This window comes from Pteropus vampyrus, unplaced genomic scaffold (assembly GCF_000151845.1).
Source record: "Pteropus vampyrus isolate Shadow unplaced genomic scaffold, Pvam_2.0 Scaffold317, whole genome shotgun sequence".
In the NCBI taxonomy this organism is placed as follows: Eukaryota; Metazoa; Chordata; class Mammalia; order Chiroptera; family Pteropodidae; genus Pteropus; species Pteropus vampyrus.
Window position 1 is genome coordinate 781,619 of NW_011889098.1, and position 22,638 is coordinate 804,256.

The following is a 22,638-nucleotide window of genomic DNA, read 5'->3' on the forward strand; positions in this document are numbered from 1 at the left end:
AAAATAAGGAAAGAAATGGGGAAAAATAATAATATTTGTCATCTGGACTTTCCTGGGAAGGTATTTCTCATAGTGTCCTTTCTCCTTACTCTACAGCTACCCTGGCTTTGGTCATTTTGTGGGACAGCCAAGTTCCTTCTTGTCTTTGGGCCTTTGCATTCACACCTCTCCTATGTGGACAAGATTTCACCCCAAGTTTCAGATTCCTCTTCAAATCTCAGTTTAACTGTCAAACCCTATCCAGACCTTCCTGGGTGAAGCGGACCCCGTCTCCATTATTCTGTCACTTCGTTTCCTTCTGAGCACTCAGCACAGTCTAATGACATTTATTAACTCCTTGGTCTCAGACCCTCCAGTGCCTCCAGAGTATCCGGCCCATAAAATGCCTTAAAAAAAAAAAAAATCAGGGAAAGTGAATTTAATTTGAACTAACTTTGACTGAACGTGTATGCCAGGCGCAGTCTCTTTGTAGTTTGCTAACGGTTAGGCTTTCATAGGTTCCCGATTCCGACATCCTTTTGATCCCATAGAGCTGAATCTCAAATTCTAAATCTGATTGGCCTTCAGACAGTCCGTCTCCTCCTCTTGCCCCGCCTCCCGCCAACGCCCCGCCCGCCGGCTGAGCGGCGCCGTCTCGGCCGAGGGCGCATGCGCGGCACATGACGCACGCGCAGTGCTCGCGCCGCGGGGCCGACGTGGCTGCCGCGGAGCTGGGGGCCGGTCGCTGTCGCTATGGCGGAGGCTAGCGGGGAGGTGGCCGCGGTGCCCGCGTCCGGGGCCGCCAACGGTCTCAGCAGTGGGGCGGGCGGCCCCCCGCCGCAGACCAACAACCCGCTGTCGCGGAAGCTGCATAAGATTCTGGAGACGCGGCTGGACAATGACAAGGTAACCGGGGCCGCGCCGCGCCCCGCATCCGTCGCCGCCGCGGCGGAGGGGACGAGGGGGAGGAGGGCGAGGGGGAGAGGCGGGAGGTTTACAGCGGTTCCGGGGAGGCTGGGCCCGGAGGCGGACGGCGGGGACCCTGTACCCCCGGAGGCGTTCGGGGTCCGGGGCTGGGAGCGGGACCAGGCGTCCTCGGCCACGTCCACCGACAGGTGGAAGTGATATTTTATGTCATGTAACGCGAAGGGACTTGCTCATGGCTCAGATGGAACGATGTCTACTAGTTTTTGTGTTAGCTAAGCACTGCCTGTAATGTGTGGGCTCCGGCTGTATCTCTGCAAGATAAACTGGCCTCATCCTCTCCCAAGTACCTTCTGAAACTCAGATTGGACCTTCCAGCCCTGTCATAGCTGGTTATCTCCTGTATCACTGAGTCGCTAGGAAAACTGGTCTTTTCTATGTTCACAAGGAAAGATGTATATGTGGAAGCGAGAGCTTTATGGATACATTTGTAGGTAACTGAAAATAAGCTGTCAATAAGACAGCTTATGTGTGTAAATAATGATATGATGAGTAAGAAACCCTGTCTCTGGGGCTACCACTTATTAAATATAACCAGCAAATTGGTGCATTACAATATCCTTTCACTTCTGCAAGCTATGTTTCATCATTTCTAAACTGAGAACACTCTAACTTTCTCAGGATTGTTGGTTCACCTGGTTCACTGACAGAATCCAGATGAAGTCCTGAGAGACAAGTGCCACACACTTAATGTTTCTTAGTAAAGATTACATTTATCATACAATTTATTATGTGTTTAAAGTACCTAATATTGACATTTATAAAATGACATGATCTCTTTTTAGCTATGAGAAAAATCAAGTATGGAGAGAGTGTAATTAAGTAATGTCCAATAACTAGTAATTGGTGGACTTGTAATTTGCCCCCAAGTCTGCGTGATTTTATCGATTCAGCATTATTGACAACTTTTTGAGCCAGGCCCTAGGATATTTTAAGACTAGTAAAAAGAAATAGAAAGAAGTAGCTTTATTTTATGGTGTTTTTTTTTTTTTTGGTACAGTAAATATTTGTGATTGTAAAGATAGTTTTGCTCTCTCTTCAGTATTAAATTGAATTTAAATAGCTTTACTATTTGAAAACCCAGCCAATTTGAAAATAACATTGTAACCGAAACATAGAAGAGTTAGGGTGTTAGAATAGAGAGTATGTTAGTGCAGGTCTAGGAATTTATATCGTTAGGCTTTAGGGTTCTGTTGTATCAAGGGCTCGGTCCTCCGCCTTCTCTCTATCCATATTCTCTTTGTAGGACAACTCTCTCATGTAATTGCGTGGTTTTAAACAGCAAACGCATTATTATTCTCACATTCGTAACCCTGTTCCTGACATCTCCACTGAGCTCCAGATTTGCCCAATCAATTGTCTGTACGGCACCTCGGAGAGGATACCTGATAACAACATAAAAACTTAACATGGCTAGAACTCTTTTTCTCCAAACTGGCTCTCCCCCCGTTGTTAGTAAAGAATGCCACCATTTACCCACTCAGTCAGGAAGCATGTAAGTAATTTTTTATTCTTGTAAGTTCTTTCAATCCCACGTCCAATCCAGTAGCAAATCTTATATGCTGTACCTTGAAAAAAAAGTTTTGAAATATCACGTCTTCATTCCATCTGCAGTGCTTCCATCTTGGTCTAAGCTGCCATCAAACCTTGCTGGGGTTACTGATTTCTTTTTTGCCCCCTTCTACCATACGTTCTTTTCACAAAGTTGGAATAAACTTTTAAACATGTGAGGCATATTATATTACTCCTTCGCTTAAGACCTCTAGTCGTTTCCCATAGCGCTAGTCACACGGGCCTTTCTGCTGCTTTAGGGTCTTGTACTCATTTCCTTTGCTCGTGGAAGGCTTTGCCCCACCGATCCACATTGCCACCACCCAGGCCCGAGTTCAGGAGTCACTCAGAGAGGCCTTCCTCTCCAGGTTTCTTTAAATTCTGCTCCCATTTCCTCAGTTCCGAGTCTGCAGGCAGCCAGTGGTACTTATTTGTTTTAGAAAGCCTTCCAAAGCAAGACTTGTATAGGTATATAAAGAATTTCCACCTTTTTAAAATGGATATATCATAATTTCTTTAACCAATCCCCTTTAGATGGATGTTAAAATTATTTCCAGTCTTTGCAATTCCAAACAGCTGTGCAGTGAATAACCTTGTATACATGCCACAATACAAAAATAAGTATAGCCTTACTGTGCTTTCGAAAGAAGCTTACTGTTCAGTAACGTGAAAGTCATTCAGGATTTTATGGGTTGTTTAATGGAAGCAAAGTATTTGAAAGCGATTTCATTAAATTTTAACTTGCGATTAGGAAAACATTTGAAAACCGGTCCCAGTAATTTTCTTTTATCGATTGTACAGGAGATGTTGGAAGCTCTCAAGGCACTTTCAACCTTTTTTGTTGAAAATAGTTTGCGGACTCGAAGAAATTTACGTGGAGATATTGAACGCAGAAGTTTGGCCATCAATGAAGAATTTGTAAGCATTTTCAAGGAAGTGAAGGAAGTACGTAAACCCCAACAATTTTCATAAAAAAGTAAAATAAGAACGGTCAGGAGTTGATGATTGTTGAAACCGAATGATGTGTACACAGGCATTCATATTATCTCAACTTTTGGATATTTTTGAAAAATTTCCATAATAAAAAGTATTTTAAGAGTTTGTCATACTCTAGTTGTATTTCACAATTCATTATTTAATGGGGGCGGGGCAGTGGAAGGAAGACAGTTTAAGTTCAAACAAAGACTACAAACAATGTAAAGGCCCTTGAAGCTCTGCGTTTAAGTCATTTATTAAAAGACCGTAATTTCTATTATTTTACAAGTTAAACCCATTCAGTATATTATGGTAACTAAAGTAAATATTAGAAATAGTTATTGACTTAGCTGGCTGATAATAGTGCTGCTGTTATTCGATTATACGGTATGATTTAAGGGAACAGAGAGATGAGTTTGCTTATGTATCTGCTGTTGCTGATATTAATATTTCGAAATCATGCCGCTTTCACTATTTACTCAAAGCAGTTTAGGACTTACTAATCTGAATTACATACTATTTATAGTAAAATATAGAGAGTAACATTTGAAATAGCTGGTTCTATGATTTTTATAATTCAAAATACTTAATAGAGAGAAGAGGAAAACATCTTCATTCTAGAAGTAGGATTTACGCTCGTATTCTTATGAGTGACTTCCTAACTCTGGTTCATCCTCATGTTTTGTTTATAGCCCTTCTTCGCTGCTTTCTTTTGCCCCCTGATTGGCCCATCTCATCATAAAATGGTCCAGGTTCTATTGGAAGGTCTGGGCATTGGGTTGAAAAGGGCTACAGTAAGACCCTGCTGGCACTTCCCTTCCTAGCATATCTTTCTGTTGTATGGCACTGAATTGAATTGGGCAAAAGAAGATAAGAGGGCAGTATGAAGCCAAATGTGATCTTGAGACTTGACATCATATTTTCATTAATAGATTGGTTCAGTCAAGCCCAGAGGATGGTTTAGTAAAGAGAGTAGGGCCTGAAAACCCTGTAACAAGTGTTTTTGTTTTGTTTTGTTTTGTTTTTAAATTCATGGAATAGAGAACAGTTGACCTGAACTAAGGTAGTAGCTGTTTGGGTAATAAAAAGGAAATGAATAAGACATATACATTTGGGTTATAAATGATAGGACTTAGTGACCAGTTAAATTCATGTATATTTGGGAGGGGGGCTGAGGGTAGAAATACATATAAGGGGATGTTACTGAGAAAATTACCAGATTTGTGGCATGATCTAATATGTGGTGACTTTCAGAAAAGGAGGAGGCGCTGTTTGTGGGCTTTTCACATTCACTTGTTTTTATTAATTAAAAGTTACAAATAATTCATCGTAGAAAAGTTAAATAATAAGGTCAGAAACAGAACAATGTACTTAGGATCCTGTCCCCAGAAATAACTATTGGCAGCAGTTTATTGTATGGCCTTCCCTGTGTTCTTCTGCACATACTTACGTATTTTTCTAAAAAATGAGACGGTATTATGTATGTTACGACACTTTTTTTTTACCTTGTATGGGCAGTAAGCGTGCACGCGCGCACACGCACACACAGACACACACACACACACACACGTTAACGTACACACAGATTTCCATTGCGTGGTTGGAAATGTTTTCAGTTTCCATTTGTTTTAGACAACTCTGTTGAACATCCTCTTACACGTACTGTTTCAACTTACCTGATTGACTCCTTAGGATAAATTCTTAGTGTTAGAATTCCTGAATAAAGGGGGATTAACATATTTAAAGCACTTGCTGTTTTCTATTGTCACAATCTCTACAAGGAATATACTGATTTTTTTTGCATCTTTTCTAACACCAGATGTTATTCTTTTTAATCGTTCCCAATCTTAAATATGGAATCTTTTGTGATCTCTTGGCAAAAAAAGAAAAATATTTATGAGTTGAATTAAGGATTTGGCTAAGAGAAGAGAAATTTCTTTAACAATATGTTTCATGATGTTATTCTTCTCCTTAGGAACTGGAGAGTATAAATGAAGATGTTCAGACCATGAGCAACTGTTGTCAAGATATGACAAGTCGCCTACAGGTACTGACTCATGGCTGGCTTCGAGCATAGTCGCTGGTACAAAGTAAGCGTTCACGAACTGTTAGATAGGTTTACAGCATTTATGTACATCTCCTTGTCATGCCCTGTAGGAAGTTCGAATGTGAAAATGCTTTTTTTAAGAACAATAAATGCGTTCGTGTTTCTTTGGGTGACGGTTTACTAATATTGTTCCGTTAACAACAGAAGCCTTTATATTTTGATCTAGCTGGTACAGAGCTAACTGTAGAATTTTGATAAACCTTTCAGTCCTTTAATATCCCTTAAGTCCAGCAGAAAAGAATTCCTTAGTAGCAAGCCTTAGGAGTAAATTCAAAGTAAAGCTGTTATTCAGCTTAAATATGATTCATGCTCAGCCTAAAAAAAAAAAAAAAATCAAGAAAATAAATATAATTTGACTCAGTCTGTTTACGAAAGCAGTCTGTTTTCTAAAGCTCTAGTTTGGCTGTAGAGGTGGCATTTACCCTAATTACTGTCTGTCATGAAATTTTAGAGTCATGAATAGAAGCGGTTTCTCCTAAGAGTTAGTCATGATCCTGTCTACTGCCTTCACGTTTTTACCTCTAAGATCTTCTTAGACCTATTGACAGCTACAGCGGTTCTAGAAAGAATCAATAATCTATACATATTCCACAAAATAATGGTGGATACTTGGGTATTCTGTCTGCAGAACTAGAGAATTCTCTATTTCTAAAATTTTAGCTTTCCTAGTCTTGTCTGAATTTTTATATTCTTACTAATATGTCAGATATTATTGGCATATTTATTTTCCATTCTTTAGATCCTCATTAATTATACAAAACTTAATGATATAAACTTTGCTAATTATTATTGCCCTTTCACATTTTTTTGCATGCTATTTTTGTTGCTTAGTAATTGATTTTGTTTGATTATTTTCTTTAACTTTTTAAAAATTTCCTTTTCTCATCTTTGGCTTCCATGATTGAATGCCTTTTCTCAAACTATGCAAGGTTTTCTGTATTATACTCTTGTATTTGTTTTGTAATATTTTATATATTGTTATATTAGATTGCTCAGTTTCCTCCGTTCTCAGTGTAATACCTCTTATTTTCTAATTCTTATCCTTAATTATATTTTTATTCTTTTTCTCATACCTATTTCTAAGTGTAAAAGGTCAAAGTAGTTTTACTCTGTGGTATTTTCAGAGCCGTTTGTAAGTATTTTAAATCGCAGTATCATCTGTTTTGTCCTTTGTGTTTTCTTTGCGCCCACGATTCTTTTTTCCCCTATGATGGTGTAAGCTTTTTTAATATCAACTTTATTGACACATAATTTACATATCATAATAAACTGCATCTATTCGAAGCATACAAATCAATGCATTTTAGAGTTTTATACACCTATGAAGCAACCATCGTTAATGAAGACGTAGAACATTTTCTTCACTTGCAAAGATTTCCTCATAGCTCTTTTTAGTGATTATTTAGAAATATTTTGTACCACCTATTGTTTTAGTGTCCGCTTCTGTAATGCATCATTAGTATTGCATTGTGTGCTCACCACCCCAGGTGAAATAAGCCAGATGGAAAAGGGCAAGAACCATACGTATCACTCCTATGTGGAATGCAGTCATTTTTGGTTCTTAGATTACTGGGGACTAGATCCATGGTTTTGAAAGTTTTTATTCGCCCATTGGCACTAACTAATTTACTTGGATATAGTGTTGTTGGAATCTTAATAGTACTCGCTCATACTATCGATTCTAAAATAATGTTTTCATGCATTCATAAAGACAAGTATTTCTTGGTGCCCCCCTTCCTTCATTATTGAGTGTTAAAGGACTAATTTAATTAGTTGATATTTTCTAAAATGCTTTGGATTTGGGACATTTTAGAAATTATTATTCTGAGATTCATTTCAGATTTAATCAGTAACTTTTTATATGCCATGGTTTATGTCTGGCTATGGTTTTACTTTAATAAACTGCATTTAGAATCACATGTTTATTTACTGAGAAATAACCATTCTTAACATTTAAGACCGGAAACTTTTAGGATAATAATCTTTACGAGTATTATTAAACACAATTTTTAAATGAAGAGTAAGAAAATATGCAAAAATCCTTATTACATAACACTGTACGCGACTGTCTTATTTCAACAATTAATAGATGGTGTCATCTGTGGGAGATGCCCTCAATTTAATAATGATCGAGGCTAAAAAGAAGCTAGTAAGCATTTATGATACCGCTTTTGTGAAGTACTCTTTTTCACAGATATTTCTAAAATGTAAATATGTTTTACAATTAAGATAAAACTGTATTTTTAATAAATTGTAAAAAGCAGGATAAAGGGTAGAAGTGGATCTTTAAAGCAAAATGACATTGGGAAGGATAAGCATTTGAGGAAGTTACTAGATTTAAGGGGTCATAATTTTGGAAGCTTACGGGGATCCTTAGAAGCTCGCGCCCCGAGTTAACCTGGGGTCAGGTCCGTCTGCTGTTCGCTAGGCACAGGCCTTGGTTGCGTGGTCACAGACTCAACCTGAGATGGAGGTGGGGCTCTGCTACTGCCAGGACGCGTGCGAAGCAGTAGGACAGTTTTCGTGGCAGTCTGCGGGTTCACAGGAGGGTTCAGCCTCTAGGAGCCCAGGACTTGGGGGTGGGGGACTGGGGGGCCACGGTTCTAGATCTAACGCAGCTCCAGAAACGTGAGCTCTGGAAGCCTGGCTCTTTTGGCGGTGTTCCAGCATGAAAATGAGCCAGGATCTTCGTGTGTTTTCTCTGGTGTCCCCCAATTAACAGACGGACCCTCCACTTTATGTGATCTTGTCTGCTTCATAATGTCCACCAGTGGTTGCTTTATTTGTACGTAATTCTGCCTCCCTTAATGTCCCTTCAGCCTGTGGGCCCTGTGTCTCCATCTGCCTCACGGCCACCTGTTTCTCCTCTCCTGCTGCCACATGTTCCGGTCTTGAGAGAATCTGACCTACTAAACTTGTCTTTTGTTTCAGTCCCTTTTCTGCATATTTGCCTAGTCTTGGATAGAACACTTTTATTTCTGGTTTTCACTCCCAATCCTTTCAGTCCTAGCCTCGGGGAGGGAGGGTTGCTTGGTATGAAGCTAGGTCAGGAGCAGCCCTGTGTGCTTAGACAAGGCAGTCTCTAATCGTCACCAAAACCCTCCGTGGTGGGCCGTCTGCATATCCTGACTCTCGAGTTCCGATCTCCACCTTGAGCATTTCTGGTGAGTTCCGCAGCATTTCCGGGACCTCACGATCTCGTTTAGCGGTCTCGTGCCCTTGCAGCGTGCGCGCGATGAAGTCGTGTCCGTCATCCTTAGCTTGCTCTTGCAATGCTTCTGCTTCACAAAGAACATGAGGGACCATTAAATTCCAGGGCATTCCGATGCCCTTTCTGTCCGGCGAGCCTTAGCATCATGTGCGTATCGAGAACTCCGAATGACTTCCTCTTGGTAAAGGTAATGTATGAGCCTTGAAGCATCTATTTCAATTACTGTGTGGGCACTTTATAAACTTTTGAGTTCTGGAATGTGATCTCATTTGCTGTAAGTCTGAACTCCACTTAGTGGTAGTATGAGTTTTTTAAAGTATAACAGAATTGAAATGTCCTGATAGTAGGTTTGTTTATAATTTTAGGCAGCAAAGGAACAGACTCAAGATTTAATAGTAAAAACAACCAAGCTTCAAGCTGAAAGGTAAGTTTTTTGTTTTATATGGTCCCCTCTTCATTAATTTGGAGATTAAATGGGAAGAAAATTTTGGATAACACCAAATCAAAGTTGAAATAATAAAAAGCACGATTCAAAATTATTGTTGTTGATCGTTTGCTGTGGAATTAAAAAATGATCACTTTTTAAAATGTAGGTGCTTTTTAGATTTTTCCATAATCGTAGTACTTTACAGATAAGTATACGAACATATGTTGACTGAATAAATATGTGAATGAAGGTGAGTACAGTATAGATTCATACCGTAGAGTGTGTTAGAGTCTCTTATAATTTGTCAAAGGTTTGATTGTCTCTCTTTTCCTACTAAACTGAGCTCCTTGAGAACAGTGACAGTTCCTCATTCTCCTTATGTCTCTGGGCCTAACACATTGTAGATTCCATTAAAAATTTCTGAGTGCATGCCTGTGGACTGCACCTCTCCTGATATCAGGAAAGGACATAGACTACAAGCTGAAAAATAAGCGTTGTACTGGAGCTTGTAACATGTGGGATTCTGATGAACGTCCGCAGGGGGCAGTATGTACTGGAACATTTTGCTTGGATTAGTATGTCCTCAAAGCTACTTAAGCAATTATGTTCACTGCTTTCGTAAGCCTTTGAAAGCGTTTTGGCCTGGTATGCTTTTGGGAAGTACAAAATTTGTGACATTTTAGTATCCCAAGAGTAATAGATATGCTGTGCCAAGGGGACATTTGTGTGACTGTATCTCAGTAAAATCCCGTAGCGGAAATCACGATGGCAGATTTTTGGGAGCTGGCCGAGAGTTTTGTTTTGTTTTTTTCCATTTTTAAGTAGTACTTTTCCTTTTTACCAGAAATTTTGTTAAACATGTAATTAACTTTAGAAATAGAATTCTGTGGGCTTATTTGGATAACATTCTCATTCAGACAGATGTATAAATGACGTGAATATTTTTCCAGCTGTGTGTGGAGGTTGGTCATTGTGACAGTCGATGATCTAATAGGTAAAGTTTGACGTAGAATTATCTTCATAGAACTACAGCTTAACAGTTCCCTGACTATTTATTTAGCTGACGGTCACATGTGTCTCACTGATGATTAGGAAAGGCTATGTCCACACAAACATACTTCCTTATTTTTAATACTGTTGAAATTACTATTCATTATATATTTTATTGGCTTTTGTAAAGACCTACCGCCAAATTTCTCTGGATTCAGAAAAATAGTCTCTGGTGAATGTTTCTGTGTATTTTTGAGATAATGTGTTAAAGTAGAAAGAATGTGGGCTTTGAAGGCACCTGAATTCTAACCCGAATCTTGGGTAAGAGCTTCTTAGATTTTTAATTTTGTACACATTGTTTGTTAACCTCCCATGGCCTCAGTTTCCACATCTGATGAAAGGGAATGACATCCTCGTCCCAGGGTTGTCGCGATGGCTCCGTGGTTCCGTAGGCGCTGACCGCCGCCTGCCGTGCGTCGCGGGCCATCGAGCCATGTAGCCCATCCTGCCTCCGCACTGACTGGCGGCTGGAGGCCCGGGCTGCTCTGTGCTTAACCACAGTAGCTTTCCTGAGCTGTGTTACTTCCTTTCTCATTCCATTTCTTTATTTCTTACCATTTTATTATTTAATAGTTTTAATTGTGTTATTTGTTTTAAACTACTTTACTTCAAGTGTGAATTTGGTAGCACAAAATGTGACACTGTTGATTTTGCACAAAAACACACGTAAAAATATATTACAGAAGCATAGGTTTAGGCAGGGGAGCGTCAGACCGTTTTCTTTGTCACTCTCTCATTTACATGTATAAAATTTAGAGAAGAAAATTAAAATGAGATATAATTTCCACCCAGATATAGCTGCTATTAACGTTTTGATGTATTTCTTCCTAGAGTGAGTAACATGTACGAAGTCATATTTCGCTTTATTCACTTAATATTTTGTGTGTACTTTCCTAAGTCTTATATTTAGAAAAACTTTTATAATGTTGACATTATATTTTGTCTTTTGAACAAACCAATATACGTTTAAGCATTCTTAAATTATTGAATATTTGTATTCTTTCCATTACTAAAATTAATGATCTGATAAATGTTTTTAAGTCATTATGTGCATTCGGATTATTTCCTTAAGATATAGAATATATTCCTGAATTGTAATTAAGGGCCGTCTGCGTATCCTGACTCTCGAGTTCCGATCTCCACCTTGAGCATTTCTGGTGAGTTCCGCAGCATTTCCGGGACCTCACGATCTCGTTTAGCGGTCTCGTGCCCTTGCAGCGTGCGCGCGATGAAGTCGTGTCCGTCATCCTTAGCTTGCTCTTGCAATGCTTCTGCTTCACAAAGAACATGAGGGACCATTAAATTCCAGGGCATTCCGATGCCCTTTCTGTCCAGCGAGCCTTAGCATCATGTGCGTATCGAGAACTCCGAATGACTTCCTCTTGGTAAAGGTAATGTATGAGCCTTGAAGCATCTATTTCAATTACTGTGTGGGCACTTTATAAACTTTTGAGTTCTGGAATGTGATCTCATTTGCTGTAAGTCTGAACTCCACTTAGTGGTAGTATGAGTTTTTTAAAGTATAACAGAATTGAAATGTCCTGATAGTAGGTTTGTTTATAATTTTAGGCAGCAAAGGAACAGACTCAAGATTTAATAGTAAAAACAACCAAGCTTCAAGCTGAAAGGTAAGTTTTTTGTTTTATATGGTCCCCTCTTCATTAATTTGGAGATTAAATGGGAAGAAAATTTTGGATAACACCAAATCAAAGTTGAAATAATAAAAAGCACGATTCAAAATTATTGTTGTTGATCGTTTGCTGTGGAATTAAAAAATGATCACTTTTTAAAATGTAGGTGCTTTTTAGATTTTTCCATAATCGTAGTACTTTACAGATAAGTATACGAACATATGTTGACTGAATAAATATGTGAATGAAGGTGAGTACAGTATAGATTCATACCGTAGAGTGTGTTAGAGTCTCTTATAATTTGTCAAAGGTTTGATTGTCTCTCTTTTCCTACTAAACTGAGCTCCTTGAGAACAGTGACAGTTCCTCATTCTCCTTATGTCTCTGGGCCTAACACATTGTAGATTCCATTAAAAATTTCTGAGTGCATGCCTGTGGACTGCACCTCTCCTGATATCAGGAAAGGACATAGACTACAAGCTGAAAAATAAGCGTTGTACTGGAGCTTGTAACATGTGGGATTCTGATGAACGTCCGCAGGGGGCAGTATGTACTGGAACATTTTGCTTGGATTAGTATGTCCTCAAAGCTACTTAAGCAATTATGTTCACTGCTTTCGTAAGCCTTTGAAAGCGTTTTGGCCTGGTATGCTTTTGGGAAGTACAAAATTTGTGACATTTTAGTATCCCAAGAGTAATAGATATGCTGTGCCAAGGGGACATTTGTGTGACTGTATCTCAGTAAAATCCCGTAGCGGAAATCACGATGGCAGATTTTTGGGAGCTGGCCGAGAGTTTTGTTTTGTTTTTTTCCATTTTTAAGTAGTACTTTTCCTTTTTACCAGAAATTTTGTTAAACATGTAATTAACTTTAGAAATAGAATTCTGTGGGCTTATTTGGATAACATTCTCATTCAGACAGATGTATAAATGACATGAATATTTTTCCAGCTGAGTGTGGAGGTTGGTCATTGTGACAGTCAATGATCTAATAGGTAAAGTTCGACGTAGAATTATCTTCATAGAACTACAGCTTAACAATTCCCTAACTATTTATTTAGCTGACAGTCACATGTGTCTCACTGATGATTAGGAAAGGCTATGTCCACACAAACATACTTCCTTATTTTTAATACTATTGAAATTACTATTCATTATATATTTTATTGGCTTTTGTAAAGACCCACCGCCAAATTTCTCTGGATTCAGAAAAATAGTCTCTGGTGAATGTTTCTGTGTATTTTTGAGATAATGTGTTAAAGTAGAAAGAATGTGGGCTTTGAAGGCACCTGAATTCTAACCCGAATCTTGGGTAAGAGCTTCTTAGATTTTTAATTTTGTACACATTGTTTGTTAACCTCCCATGGCCTCAGTTTCCACATCTGATGAAAGGGAATGACATCCTCGTCCCAGGGTTGTCGCGATGGCTCCGTGGTTCCGTAGGCGCTGACCGCCGCCTGCCGTGCGTCGCGGGCCATCGAGCCATGTAGCCCATCCTGCCTCCGCACTGACTGGCCGCCGGAGGCCCGGGCTGCTCTGTGCTTAACCACAGTAGCTTTCCTGAGCTGTGTTACTTCCTTTCTCATTCCATTTCTTTATTTCTTACCATTTTATTATTTAATAGTTTTAATTGTGTTATTTGTTGTAAACTACTTTACTTCAAGTGTGAATTTGGTAGCACAAAATGTGACACTGTTGATTTTGCACAAAAACACACGTAAAAATATATTACAGAAGCATAGGTTTAGGCAGGGGAGCGTCAGACCCGTTTTCTTTGTCACTCTCTCATTTACGTGTATAAAATTTAGAGAAGAAAATTAAAATGAGATATAATTTCCACCCAGATAGAGCTGCTGTTAACATTTTGATGTATTTCTTCCTAGAGTGAGTAACATGTACGAAGTCATATTTCGCTTTATTCACTTAATATTTTGTGTGTACTTTCCTAAGTCTTATATTTAGAAAAACTTTTATAATGTCGACATTATATTTTGTCTTTTGAACAAACCAATATACGTTTAAGCATTCTTAAATTATTGAATATTTGTATTCTTTCCATTACTAAAATTAATGATCTGATAAATGTTTTTAAGTCATTATGTGCATTCGGATTATTTCCTTAAGATATAGAATATATTCCTGAATTGTAATTAATAAATCACATAGTAGAAACTTAAGAAAATATATTCCGATGTATATTGCCTAAATGTGTCTCCAAAAAGGTCATATAGCAATCAGCAGTATATGAAAATGTCTCTCATTTAAACCCTTGTCAGCATTAGGTACATTGTCATTAAAAACTTTGCCAATTTCATCGGTGAAAAATAATATCACCCTTTTTCTTACATTTCATCGAATATCGGTGAATCAGCACTTCTTTCATTTGGTTTTGCCATTTATATTTCTTCACTTTTTAAAATTTTGATTATATCTTATGCCCACTTTTTTCTGTTAGCTTTTTTCTTATTATTTTGAAATTATTTAGTGGAGGTGAGCCTAGAAGGTAGAGTTAAAATATGACAGAGGTATACTTTCAGGGGAAAAAAAGAAGCATCACAAGATTTATAAATCATGTTCTGGGATAGTTTGAAGGAATCATTATAAAGATTACGTAGTCTGTTTAAGTATTCAGGCAGTATATGAACACATGCCCTGAAAAACCCATGTCTGTATGTGTGTGTAGCGGTTTTTAAAACAAATGCCCCCAGAGTTGCTCTAACGTTTTTCTACAACTCTTTTTTTGTACCTGTAAAATACCTTATAGTACATATGGAAATATCTAATATTTTTATTTGCTGCAATTATTTCACAGTATATATTTGCCATATTTATTTATATATTCTATAACAATATATACAATGATTACCTGAACACATCTCAAATAATCTAGAACTTATTTATAACAACCATTTATAAGTTTTATGTTAACATTTATTTCACATATTTTTATTTAGCTATTTAAAACCTTCCAAAAGATGCCATACTTCAATTGTGATGGAAGATGAGGGCAAGGTCTCCATCACACGTGCTTTTTGTCACATCCTGGCTTAGGGCCTTGACACATTGTAGGTCCCCGCTAATGTCATATGATTGCACAGATACTCCCAGACCAAACCACTGGACCATCCAGCTGTAACTTTCTGCCGGAATGGTTGTGAACTTTTTACCTGGGAAGAATATATACGGTTAAACTAAGGAGTAACATGATTTTTAAAATCTGTTAAAATGTATTCCGTCACTACTTTAACAGTTGTCACCTTGAGGTACCAGACCCTTGCTTTAGCAGTGTGGCCATTGCTAAAACATATTTTTAGACTAAATATTTTGAATATTTAGAGCCTATGGTTCAAATTTTTATTTCATGAATCAATTTTAGAGAGCCATGTTAATTGGAATGAATTTTAATGATAAAGGGTTGTGATCAGTGTGTAATACTAGATTTGGTTAAAACAAAATGGAATTATCAAGAGATTCATTTTCCTCAGTGCCGAGTGAAGACTCTAAAGCTCCAGAAGAAGCTCAAGAGGTTTTAGTTGAAACGGTTAATTTATATAGTCTCAGAATTTTATGAAGTTTTATAATGACTTTGAATGATATCCTGTATATTTAATGATTGGAGCTTTATCCAAGAATGTAAAACACAACCCGTTAAGGTAAATTTTTGTAATCAGTCATAACATGATTAAGGACATACGCCATTTAAATCTGTATGGGTTTCTTTAGGTGATTTGTGTTTTCATTCTAGGTGAACCGATGTTACTGCCACCTGGAGGACTTCTCCTTTTAGCTTCTTATATTATTCATTCAGCAGGAACGTTTGACTCTGAATTTAAAACCTCACAACCCGAGTACAAACAAAACAGAGATGCATTGCATTGTCTGTACAAATAGTGTTAACGTTTATCTGTGTTCACTCTTCTTTGAATAGTATTTAGTTGTGGAATGTTACTGCCCTGTGCATACCAGTGAAACATAACTTCATTTATCTGTCTCCACCTCTAAGATCTGGAAGCCGGGAGTGCGCAGGCTCTGCCCAGGCGATTTGCGTTCCTGACTGGCCGTGAGCTGGTGACCCTGCTCGGGCTGGAGCGTGCCCGTCCCTCATTGCAACTTGTCTAAATAGGTCGCATTCAGATCATATAATTTTAAAACTTTTTCTTAACCATAGTATGCAGAAAAAGCAGGGAAGGCAGACGTGGAGAAGTGACTTTATAGATTTGTGAGGCATTAGTAAATGAGTTGTTCCCTCACTAACTTAAAGTAAAAAAAAATAGATCTGATTGTGGGGTGTTGTGTACTTCATATGAAAAATTCAAAGGCTTAGGATTTTTTAGTGACTGAGAAGAAAATAGTTGAAAGGGCATATTTCTGTTCTGAAAGGTAACATTATTATTATTACAAGGTGAGCTATTCAAGGACCTGCAAGTGGCTGAGAACTTGTGGAGACTGTGAACTTTTCCCTTCCTTTTCCTAACGATTCCCTCCTTTTCCTGTTCAGGAAGCACCTGACGTAGACCCACGCCAGTCAGCCTTGTCTGCTGCGTGCCTGAGCTTCCAGTGTTCCAGGCAGAAATGAGACTTTCGAGGACATTGAGACCCTTTCACACCTTAAATTCGAAGTTACATCAGATATAATTTGCTTTAAAGCTCTGCAGATGCCTAGCGTTCTTGATTTTTGTCGTTTGTTTTTCTTGCAGTCAGAGACTGGAAATACGAGCGCAGGTCGCCGATGCGTTCCTGTCCAAGTTCCAGCTGACGTCTGAAGAAATGAGCGTCCTCCGGGGCACGAGAGAAGGACCTGTGACCGAGGTGCCCTGCTCTCGCTGTAAATTGTTTGAAGCGTAGCAGTTAGACATCATAGAGACATTTTTTTAAGGCTTTATTTTTCCATCTAAAAAAAAAAAGGTTTGGTTTGAAATGTTTTTAAAGTCGGAAGTTAAGATGCGTATTTTAGATTGTCTTATTTTTTCAAAACGATACATGTATTTTTTTTAGAAGAGTAAAGGCTTGTAAAGAAAAACTACATCACACCTCCGTCTCTCTTAAGTCCTTTGTCAACCATTTCCAACCTTGTTAATTGCTTGTTTTATAAATTATTCTGGATCTACAGTTAAAAAGAATATGCTTTACTTATCTAATTAGCTATTTTCTGTTGACTTCCTGTCATGAAATAGGGATATTCGTCCTCCCCCCAGCCCCCTCCTGCGCACACATTGTCTCCTTCACACCTCACGGTGCAGTTACGTGGCATTTTCTGTTTTCGCCGCAGTGGCATGACAATGATTACATGTTCTTTATTTACGACTTTCTGTCTTTCCTGGAATTGACAATTCCTTATCTTTTCTTCTAATTAATTGTTTAACTCCTGCCATTCTTTCCAAACTGATACAGGACTGTAAAATCTCTCAAAATGCTAAACAGTAGGGAAAAATGTTCTTTTTTTTCATCGAAGGACATTCGATGTTTCCAGAAAGGACTCTTAGTCACCTGACTGGGAGGAGCTGTAAACCTACACCGTGCGTGTGGTCACGCTGGGTTCTGAGGGCAGGAGGTGTGGAGTGAGGTCGCCCGGGTGGCTCTCGTGGATGTCACTGCTGCGTACCGTCTGGGCTGGAGCGGAACCAGCCACCAGCGTGGAGGGAATCACGTGGCTGCGAGAGTTCTGGGGACGTTGCTCACTGGTGTTTGCCGCCCTCCTAGTTTGAGAGGCTTTGCGCATCCCAAACGTTCGACCTCTCCCCTCTCCTCCACTGGGCAGGCATAGTGAACGGCATCAGAGGAGGGTTTTTTTTTTTAATTTTGTTCATCAAAGAAAAATAACACGTCATTGTTTTCACAGTTCGAACACTATTTGGTTATCTGGAAACTAAGGCTGCAATATATTTTTCTAAAGGAAAAAAAATCTTGGGGTTCAGACTCCGTCAGCTCTCGTATATTTAATGAGCATCTTTTAGGCATCAGCTTTGAAGTCTGCTCTTCGATGGGGGTGAGAACAGGTATATAAAAAGATATATAAAACGTCATCTTCGGTGATGAGAAAGCCACGCGTGACCAAGCCGTAAGATGCGTGACACGTAGCACACTTCCCTTGCACAGTCCTTGGGCCTGCAGTTCCTTTCTCAGAGGCCAGGCTCCCTGAGGCCAGGGCTCTGTGTGCCTGCAGCTAGCATGCCCCTGGGCATGTGGCAGACACGGAACACGTACGTTTCAGTGTGGAAACTTCGTTACACTTCGTTACACTCCCTACGCTGATCACACCTTTCTCTAAATAAAAATTTAGAGAAAGGTGTGATCAGCGTAGGGAGGATGAGAGCAGGTGAAAATGTGATTTTCCTTTGCGGTGATATTTCAGTGTAGAATAATGTAACTTTACCCCAAAACATGGAAATTTCATAGTTGCGTTTTTAATTTTAAAGGACTTTTTCAAGGCGTTGGGAAGAGTGAAACAGATTCACAATGATGTCAAAGTTCTCTTGCGTACGAATCAGCAAACAGCGGGGTGAGTAGCCTTTTCAGTTCATGATCGCGTGGCCTCTTAAATTTTCAAAATTTAAAAAACAGTCTAGCTTCTTATTGAGACTGCTTGACATTTTGTGAAATAGAAGTTTAATCTTTATTTTTGGATAAGGAGAGAGTTATATCCTGATATGTAAAACAGCAATTAGATAGCTAAGTGACCGTATTAAAAGTAGACATTTGTTTAATTATAAAAAATTGAAAAATCGGTCCATAAAATGATAAAAAGCTAACCTGCTGTAGCTAACATCTTATAATTAAATAAAATAATTAGGTTCTTAGATGTAGCTGCTGACTGAAAGTTTAAATTATAATAAATCTTTGTTTCTAGTTTAGAAATTATGGAGCAGATGGCCTTGCTTCAAGAAACAGCTTACGAAGGACTTTACCGATGGGCCCAAGGTGCGTGGTCTCTCTCGTGTGTTCCGGGGCCATGAATGTCAGGGTTAGGGGTTTTTATTTCACGTGGTCCGAATTTGACATCATGTTCTTATTTTAGTTATCAAAAAGTGCTTTTAAAAAGAAAAATAGACTCTGCATTTGAACATATTGTCTTCGTGTTTGTATCATGAACATCTACCATCAGTCAAACAGTATGTCGATTAAGGATGAGAATAAAAAAATAAAGTCAGTGCTTCTAGATTATTTAATCTAGATTAGGTTATTTTAAAGTCGATTAGACATCTCTCGTTATTTACGTGACCGTATTATAAATGAACTAATTTTCTTTTGCCGCTGTAACCAGCTGCCACAGACTTAACGGCTAATGACAACGGCTAGTGCTCTCTTGTAGTCCCATGGATCAGGAGTCAGACGCGACTCTCAGCACCCTAAAATGAAAGTGCGGGCGAGGCCATGTTGGCAACATGTAGTTCCTCAAGTCTGTAGGACTGAGCTTCCTTGCTGGCCGTCACCCAGTGCCTTTCCCAGTTTCTGGAGGCTGCTTGCATCGTGGGCTGTGGCTTCTTCCTCCATCTGTAAAGCCAGCAGGAGAGGGCCAAGGCAGTCTCACTTGGAATGTCTCTATTCTTCTGCCAGCCTCTTCCACTTTATGTCCTATGTGATTACCTTGGACCCACTCAGGAGTTCGGGGAGATTACCTTGTTTTAGGGTCACCTTAATTCCATCTGCAGAGTCTTGGCCGCATAAGGGAACCTGTTTGCAGCTTCCAGGGACCAGGCTGTCTTCGCAGGGCCGTTTTTGCATCTACCAGAAGTGGTTTATTGGCTCTAGTTTTATTTTAAAATGTTCCGGTAGATTCATGAAACTGCCCGTTGAACCAAGGAACCAAGGAAGACAGTTAAGATGGCGGGGACGGGACAGGCAGGGACGGGACAGGCGGGGACGGGACAGGCAGGGACGGGACAGGCGCGCAGGGTTTTCCAAGGTGTTACCAGCTGGAAGGAGGAGGGGTTAAACCACGCTAAGCAGTGTCCCTTCTGTGCACTGCGAAAACCTGTTTATCTGTCTGGTTCACGTGATTTCATCTTTTTCTCAAGAACGTGTCTCTTTACCTCCTGTTCGCACTGTCTGCTCCTGTCTGGAGTGCTGTCTGCATTCTCTCTCTGCATCCAAGTCCTCCCTCCATCTCCCAAGCCAGACTTGGGTTCTGCACTGTCCCGTGTGTCCGTGATGGCACAATGTGCTGTGGCTGCCCCCGAACACTCACTGTTGAGATGCTCAGATGCTCACTGGGCATTCAGTGCTCACCGCGCTGTGACTCCTTTTCATATGTGTTTACCGTTGGTCTCCAGTTAGAGTCCTTTCTCAAAGGCGAGGACGTTGCCTCAGATTTCTTTGTTCTCCCACGACACCTAACGACGGTCCCAGACTGTGAGCTTGACTCCCGGGGCCTGAGAGGTGCTCGGATTCACATGTGCCTGCTGCAGGCAGAACACAGTGCGAGGTCCTCACACACCAGGTGCTTGGGGATCCCGGACAAGTTCGAAGCTCTTCTAATACAGCAGACGCTCATTGGGTATTTAATGGTTAAGACTAGAATAGTAACATAAAGAAAATTGATGTAGAGTTTTTAAAAGTTTAGAATCTAAGCTTGCCTAACTTTAACAAGGGTTATAATGTTAATTACTTTGCAGGTGAATGCAGAGCATTGACCCAAGAATCCTGTGACATTTCCCCAGTGTTGACTCAGGCAATGGAAGCCCTGCAGGACAGACCTGTCTTATATAAGTTGGTGACTTTTTCCTAATTTAAAAAACCTACTTTTTCTTCGATGATTTACATTAACTTTCAGTATTATCAAGTTCATGTACAGTAGTTTGAGTGATATGAATAACTGTTATTTTCACCTCATCACGTGTACATCAGCGCTGGCATCCATTCGTTTGCGTGTCACGTGTTCCAGAGAGCAGTATGGAGGGGAAACCGAGGTGGCCCCGTATCTAGACTACCTCTTATGTTAGGAATTTTCCCCGATCTGTCATCTCGCCGACTACCTTGGAATTCTGAGTAAAACTCCTGTAGCAGCCCTGCCCTGGAGAGCAGGTCAGGTAGAGGGCCGGGAAATGCAGAGATGAAAAAAGGAAATTTTAAATCAGGATTCTATTCATAGGATTCAAGAAGAGGTCCACCTTTGACCTTGTAAGTTAGGCCAGCCAAGAGATGTGCTGATGTTTTAGGTGAGAGCCTATGCATTAGCTTCTTTACATGTTTTTATTATTCTGCGTTTTATTTCTCATATAAAATAGAAGGAAATGCTTTTTAATTCCTGGAATAGTATGAAAATTGGAACACCAAGTGCGGAGTTGTCATTCGGGAGGCAGACGGCGGGGGCTTCTACGTGGCGTCGGACCTGCCCTGCGCCCTGCCTTTCCGGCGCCGCTCAGGTCTCCAGAGGGGCCCATTGCTCCGCTTTCTGCCTGGGCTGCAGCGTAGCCTGTCGTCAGGTCCTAGATCACAAACACCGGTGTGAAAATCGCATCCCGGAGCTAGCGACAGCGCTTCCTGTGTGATCAGCAGAGTCCCAGGTGCTGGACACAGCAGCAGTGAAACAGGGCCTCGAGTCCCTTTATTTTACGGAACCAACTAGAACACACCCATTTTAATGACTATGTTAATTGCTGTTACAGAGGCCATGTGTGAGGCGTGCGGCTCAAGTATTCCGTGGTGGGGGCGGGGCGGGCATTAGGGAAAGCTGCCTCGGGGAAGGAGGCGAAGTGAGTTCTGAAGGATTAACAGGCATTTTCCGGGAAGAAGGGGCTGCGAGCGCATGCTAGGCTGAGGGGTCCCGGCTGAGGGGTCCAGGCTGAGGGGTCCAGGCTGAGCATCCCAGGCTGAGGGGCACGGCAGCTGCAAGCCAAAGTCCAGGAGGGACTTGCACCTTGAGCAGTTAGTTGTGAATCTTGCCCTGGCTGTGCCGTTCATGGCAACCACCAGATGGCACTGTGTGAATTTTTTCAATTATGTGTAATAATGGCTTCTCCATAGGTATCAGGTACAAGAAAAATGTCAGTTATTGAAGCCTTTGTAGAAAGTCAACATACTTAGTGTTTGTTAGGTAGTATATAGCTGGGATGCTAATGCATTATTCTGATAAACTCAGTATAGAAATTTCTTTAAAAGAAATTTAAGTGGAAATGAAAAAAATTGATGTCCTTCATAATATCAATTATTCAAAAATGTAGTCATACATACAATACTGATTTTTGCATTCTTGATATATTTCTTGTGTTTCTTAGGATTTTATACTGTTTTATCTTTTGGTTTCGACCAGAATTTATTTTACTATAGTTAGATATAAAAAACTGGGATTTTAATTTTTAATTTTAACTAGAGGCATTTTAGAATGCATAATTTTATCATTCATCTTTGTAAAGCTGCATTTTGCGTTTTTGACCTTTATTGGAAAAGAATCTTCTTTCTCTGGGAAGAGATGCTTCATGTCTGCAGATGCCATTGATGGTTTATTGTAGCTCCTACTGTTCTTGCTTCAAGTCGTATCTGTTACTGCAGTAGGGTTAACACTAATATTAATGTTTATTGATATTTCACAGTATTATACAGATTAGATTCCACACTCAGGCTTGATGATGCCCCTTTTAAAATGCCAGTGGTTTCTCACATACAATGTGGTCACAGTGAACAGTCCTGGAAACAGCTGGTACATGACTTCTGGTTATTGTGGTTGGGTGGGTCCTAAAAGTAAGGGTTAGTTTTATATATTTAAAAAGTTAGAAGTTTGTGAATTT

General features: G+C 39.7%; 1 protein-coding gene across 1 annotated transcript in view; it reads left to right on the plus strand.

The window, feature by feature from the left end:
- Positions 1 to 661: 661 nt before the first annotated feature.
- COG6 (component of oligomeric golgi complex 6) overlaps positions 662 to 22,638 on the plus strand; it is a 45,118-nt gene continuing 23,141 nt past the window's right edge. The window contains exons 1-8 of the mRNA XM_023521803.1: positions 662 to 885; positions 3,316 to 3,459; positions 5,465 to 5,536; positions 9,173 to 9,231; positions 16,612 to 16,723; positions 18,331 to 18,413; positions 18,762 to 18,832; positions 20,527 to 20,620. Of these exons, the coding sequence (XP_023377571.1) occupies positions 733 to 885; positions 3,316 to 3,459; positions 5,465 to 5,536; positions 9,173 to 9,231; positions 16,612 to 16,723; positions 18,331 to 18,413; positions 18,762 to 18,832; positions 20,527 to 20,620 (788 nt within the window). The 5' untranslated portion in view covers positions 662 to 732. The remainder of the gene's footprint in view (positions 886 to 3,315; positions 3,460 to 5,464; positions 5,537 to 9,172; positions 9,232 to 16,611; positions 16,724 to 18,330; positions 18,414 to 18,761; positions 18,833 to 20,526; positions 20,621 to 22,638) is intronic.